General features: G+C 45.7%; 1 protein-coding gene across 2 annotated transcripts in view; it reads right to left on the reverse strand.

Annotated features, from left to right (window-relative positions):
* The window catches only part of APPL2 (adaptor protein, phosphotyrosine interacting with PH domain and leucine zipper 2), a 28,773-nt gene extending 23,106 nt beyond the window's left edge, over positions 1 to 5,667 (reverse strand). The window contains exon 1 of one of the 2 annotated variants that reach the window (XM_080971706.1): positions 5,117 to 5,667. In XM_080971706.1, the coding sequence (XP_080827832.1) occupies positions 5,117 to 5,170 (54 nt within the window). In that variant the 5' untranslated portion in view covers positions 5,171 to 5,667. The remainder of the gene's footprint in view (positions 1 to 5,116) is intronic. The other variant, XM_080971705.1, reaches the window with a different exon arrangement.
* Between the last annotated feature and the right edge of the window lie 333 nt (positions 5,668 to 6,000).

Consider the following 6,000-nt stretch of genomic DNA (forward strand, 5'->3'; position numbering starts at 1 on the left):
GTAACAGATCCTCAAATTCCTGCTACAGAGGTGGGGAACCTGTGGCCCTTCAGATAGTCAAAAGTCACGAATACAGTGGTGCCTCGCAAGACGAATGCCTCGCAAGATGAAAAACGCGCAAGACGAAAGAGTTTTCCGTTTTTTGAGTCGTTCCGCAAGACGAATTTCCCTATGGACTTGCTTCACAAGACGAAACGTCTTGCGAGTTCGTTTCCTTTTTCTTAAAGCCGCTAAGCCGTTAATAGCCGCTAAGCCGTTAATAGCCGCTAAGCGCCACTAGGCCGCTAATAGCCGTGCTTCGCAAGACAAAAAAACCGCAAGACGAAGAGACTCGCGGAATGGATTAATTTCGTCTTGCGACGCACCACTGTAACAGCAATTGGAGTCCAACAACATATGGAGGGTCACAGGTTCCCCAGCCTTGCCCTATTATGAACAGAAGCATTCAGCAGTGAAGACATCTGTATTTATACCCTGGCTTTCATCTAACCAGACCACAGGGAGGTTACAATGGCCAATTCATAAAACACAACACTTCATAAATCATGACAACTCTAAAATCATTATTAAATTATATCCAGAAGGACAAAACATTAGCTCCACGTGATTTTGATGTCAAGCACAGCTCCTGTTATTACTCCCCACCCCCAAGCATGAATGAATAAGCTGGGATCAAAAGGTCACCAATGAGACGGGAGGTAACACTGCCAAAAGGAAAGCGTTCCACAGTTGGGGTGCCACTGCAGAGAAAGCCCCATCCTGAGTTGATGCAAACTGTACCTCCCTCATAGGGAGGATCTCCAACTGGGCCTTCCCCACTGAGCACAAGGTGGCATATATTTGTAGAGGTTTACGTGGTGATAAGTGAAAATCCCGCAAACAGGGTAATTCCACTCAAATTGAAGAAGGAATAGCAGCAATCTTTCCTCATGTTCAGTTTCAACAAAACATTGAAGCATCAGACCCATATAACTGACTAGGGCTATGGTGCATTTTTGGTTTGATATTTTCTTTGCTTATTATAATTATTGTTTAGTTAATTTGTATATTGTCCTTCATCCGAAGGTCCCAAAACAGTTCACAACAGAACGCTCAGACATATTTAAAAAATGAAGGGCAATACACAAATGCTCTCATTGAATAATAAGAATAATATCCTCCACCACCCCATTCCAGAAGCATACAAGAACAGGAAGGCTTTAGATCCAGTGGATTCAAAGTATCCGCTGATGTGCCCCCCAAACACTTTCTTTTTTGCCCTCTCTGCTGGAGAAGGGGCAGCCAAGAGGTTCCCACAGCTACAAGACATCCATTTGTGGTCATATCTTCTGTATCACCCATGGAGTTGGAGAGCCACAAAATATTAGGGCTCCTGCCCCCACCAACCCAGCTACCACAGGATTGCACCTGATGTACTTTTTTAAGACAGCAGCCTAAACTGCTTAGATCTGAATGGATCACACCACAAAGATTTCAACCCTAACCATACTTGCTAGGGCAGAGCTTTCCAAACTGTGTGCCACAAAACATTAGTGTGTTGGCTGCAGTGTGTAGGTGTGTCGTGCAAACGCTCCCCATGCTCCTCCTGGGGCTGGAAAGGGGTTAATTTAACCTCCGGTTTGCTAGTAAGACTGAATTACAGCTGTACCTCGGCTCCCGAACACTTGGGAGTCAAATGTTCCAGCTCCAGAACAATCAAAAACCAGAAGTGAGGGTTCTGATTTTCGAACATTCTTTTGGAAGCCGAACACCCGGCAGGGCTTCCAACTGGCTGGAGGAACTTCCTGCAGCCAATCAGAAGCCACAATCTGGAAGTTGAACATTTCGGAAGTCAAACGGACTTCCGGAACAGATTCTGTTTGACTTCCGATGTATGACTGTACTGTATCGCGATATTATGCATGCATAGAGTGTGTCACCAACATGAAAAGTTTGGAAAGCTCTGTGTCAGGGAGTACAGTGAGCCTTATATCAAAATAAACATGCATTCAATTGCATACTTTTAAACTGTGGGTGGGGTATTGTTTTGTAATATGTTACATTTTTTCGTGTTTTTATATTGTAAACTGCCCTGTGATCCTCGTATGAAGGATGGTATAGAAATTATATATATAGAAACACACACACACACACACACACACACATTCATTTTCTACCCCTCTTTTTCAGCTAGTGCTGAAATACTGTTGACATTTTAATATTCTAAGTGAGACGGCAGAAGCAGAAAAACCAGTATTATGTTTCAGGTATACAAAGTTAACAATTTACATTGGGATATTTTTATATATATCTAGTGTGGTAAGATCTGCCTTGTGTAAACTGTGGTTTAGCTCCTGGGCAGAAAAAGGAGGATGCGGTTTTATTCACTAACCAGGCCTGATTTCCTTCTAGCAGCAATGGAAGGGGAAAGGAACATAGGAAACAAGGATATACAGAGTCAGGCCATCGATCCATCTGGCTCAGTGTTGTCACTCTGACTGGGAGCAGTTATGCAGGGTTTCAAGCAAGGGATATTTTGAGCTAAACCCGGAGAAGCTGGGGATTGACCCAGAGTTGCAAGGGACCCCCTCCAAGGGTCATCTAGTCCAACCCCCTGCAATGAGGGAATTCCAACACACAGTCCCCCATCCAATTTGAAACCATACGAGACCCTGCGTATGGTGCCAGTGGTTTTTACTGCTGCGCCACTAGGAGGGTACACCACAGAGCCACAGCCCTTTCCTAAACGAGTACAGTGCTACCTCAGGTTACATACGCTTCAGGTTACAGACTCCACTAACCCAGAAATAGTACCTCGGGTTAAGAACTTTGTTTCAGGATGAGAACAGAAATCGTGTTCCAGCGGTGCGGCGGCAGCAGGAGGCCCCATTGGCTAAAGTGGTGCTTCAGGTTAAGAACAGACCTCCAGAACGAATTAAGTACTTAACCCGAGGTACCACTGTATAGAGAATCTGATCTGAGCCCTTTTGATGGAATAGGTCATATTAAAGTTTTATAATCGAACATTCACACCCCAAATTACTGCTCTGACCTATGGCCATGCAATTCAGCAACATTCCACATGTTCTTTCTGGCTCTACATAATATATTTGACTCACCCAGCTAACAAGCATCACACCTGCCAGGACAAAGGAAGAAAAACAGATATTTGGGGTCCTTCAAAGACTCTGAAGAACAGAAATTTGACGCAGGTCTGATGGAATGAAATTTCATTGCTGTGGGGCCAGCACAGAGAGGGACCTGTTCCTTGGGACCCAGGTAGGGCTGCGAGAGAACTCTGTCTGAAAGCCTAGAGAGCTACTGCCTGACACGTACAAATTCAATTTGTGCAATTAAAGTCACTTTGTAGCTCTTGCACAGCAAACACATTTCCCTCAAAGATTATATTTTTTGCAATAAGGAAAGTGACAGAGAAATGTGCTTGTGGCATAAAACTTGCTTTGATGCAACATCACCTAAGCTCCCCTCAAAAAAAAATATCAGTGGGAGGGAAACAGAGCCCTGGATGGAGGGGTGCATAGCATTGGTGTCAATCAGGAGGATTGACAGTAAATTTGTACATGCAGCTCCCTGGTGTGTTTAACTGCCAGAGAACTCGGTGGAAAAAAGTGTACACACAATTTAGCACAAGTAAGAATGCTTTGAATGTGAGCAGTTGCACCTATTATGCTGTGGCTTCTGTAAAGAAACAGAAAAATTACAGCCCTTAAAAAAAAAAAAAAAAAAAAAGGATTTGCACTGCCTCAGCACTCTTCTGTGTACTACGCAAATCAGCATCCGGCCTGTTCACTTTCCGGCCTTTAAAGCACCAGCATCCATTTAGATGAGTCACATGATGCCTGCATGTTCTCCACAAACTTGAAAGGGCTCTCGCTCGCTCACTCTTTGATCCAAAAAGTTCAGGAAGGAAGAAACAAACTGTCTCTAATTCATAATTTATTCTACCTTAATTCACGTATTATAACTGTTTTAGAACAGTGTTTTTGATTGTACTGCTACCCACATGGAACTTAGGGAGACCAGGAACATAAATCAAATAAATCCAATTATTAACTTTCCCTTCCCTCAGATTTCAAAACATCCCTCCTAATGCACCTATTAAAAGTGACCTAGATTGGTCACAATGAAGCTCCATACATTTACAATGATAAAGCTACTTCCGTCTCCTCCTCCCTCCAAAGCTCATTAATATTTCCAAAGTGCTTTATTGTTAGAACCATTGTTAGAACATTTCCATGCTCCCTTCACTTCTTAACCTGGAAAAATATGATAGCATCCTGCTGATGTACGGAATGTGTATTTACACAAGATAGTAGATGATAGGCAGAGAAGAGGTTTTTTTATTTCTCCATGGGGGTTCTTCCTCTCTGTCATAGAGCCAGATTCCTATACACTGGAGTTTCTCCCTCTCTCACACACCTGGGCAAAACACTGCCTGTTTTAACATCTAGCCCAGTCTTGCTTAGCCATCTCACCTCCAGGTGTTTTGGACTACAATTCTCATCAGACCCAGCCAGGATGGATGTGCTCTCGGAGGCTGATGGGAGTTGTAGTCCAAAACATCTGGGCACGGGCACCAGGTTGGCAAAGGCTGATCTAACCGGACTAGGAGTTCTGACCTCCCTCATTTCTTCTGGGTCCTAATAATGTCACCTTTTTCTTTAAAAGAAAGATCCGCCTCCTACTTAACAAACCTCCGACCACAATGGCTACTTTTCCATTCCGACTCCTCCATTCTCCGGCAGCAGGGGCTTCTTTCTCCAGCTTTTAAATTATCCCCGTTTAAAAATTACATGTCACCCTCCAACTTGCTGAAAACTCCTGTGTCTGTTGAGCACCATTATGAAAAAACCTCCACCACCACCAAAACCCTGCCTGGCTCACAGGTTTGCTTTGATGCAGACCCACAACAGAAAGATCAGCAGACACCCGGGAAGAGCTCTTGGCTCGCCTAAATGCCATATTCTGGATTACTGACAATCCTGCTCGCCCCCTCCCCTCCCGGTCCGCAGGTAGCTTTCGCGTTTGCGCGCAGCTTCCAACGACTGCGACATCCTCTCTCTCCCTCCCTCGCTGGCCTGACGCGGAGATCCACTCAGACGTGCCGCGGTGGTACCTGCGGGCTATCCTGCAAAGCCTCTTCCAGGCGAAGCCTGTCGACGGCGGGCATTGTCTGGCGCTGGAGAGGCGAGCGTGAATTATTCAGGCTGGGCGGACGATCCTGCTTGCAAGTGGATCTCTTGTGACGCGTCAGCTTCGGATGCTGCGCCCAGCCGAGGGATCTGGCGAGTTTCCCTTTCCCCACCGCAGCCAGGAAGGAGATCAAAGAAGCGAGTTCCGCAGCCGCGCAGCGCCCAGGTGCGTGAAGCAGGTAGTTGCCGCCTGTTGCGCACCAAACCAGCCAGCACAATCCGCAGGCAGCCAGCCCAGGACCACTCCTCCCAGTTCCTGTTTCTGGGAGGAAGTGGGACGACTAGTGGAGAGCATCAGGAAGTGGGGCGGCGCTGCGGCCTGGCCTCCTGCAACAAAAATCCACACGGGCGGTTTCTTGTTTAACGTGCGGGTTAAAGGCAGAAGAAGAGAGCCCTGCAGGATTAGGCCAAGCGTCCATCGCACCCAGCACTGGCCAGCCGGATGCCCAGGGTGGGGGAAAGACCAGCAGAACCTTCATAGCCGAATTTAGAGCTGCAGATTTTGTCACACTGCAAGACTGAAATCGTATTTAAGGCTCCCAGAGAAATAAAATGAAACATAGCTGGCATCAAGGCCTGAGAGGGGTTATTTCAGAAAGAGCAGCGTTTGATTCTGTTGTTAATATTGTTTAAGGCTTATCCGGTCTTGTAAAATCGTGTTTGATCATGCTGATGACAGCCAAAGAGCTCATAAAAAAACTTAGGGCTGGCAGAAATAGGTACATGGACCGATGAGAGAAATAGCACAATATGAACTAGATCTGGTAGATAAAGCATGTTGTGAATTAAAGCAATTTGCACTATGTAT

This window comes from Podarcis pityusensis (assembly GCF_964106645.2).
Source record: "Podarcis pityusensis genome assembly, chromosome: 10".
NCBI lineage: Eukaryota > Metazoa > Chordata > Lepidosauria > Squamata > Lacertidae > Podarcis > Podarcis pityusensis.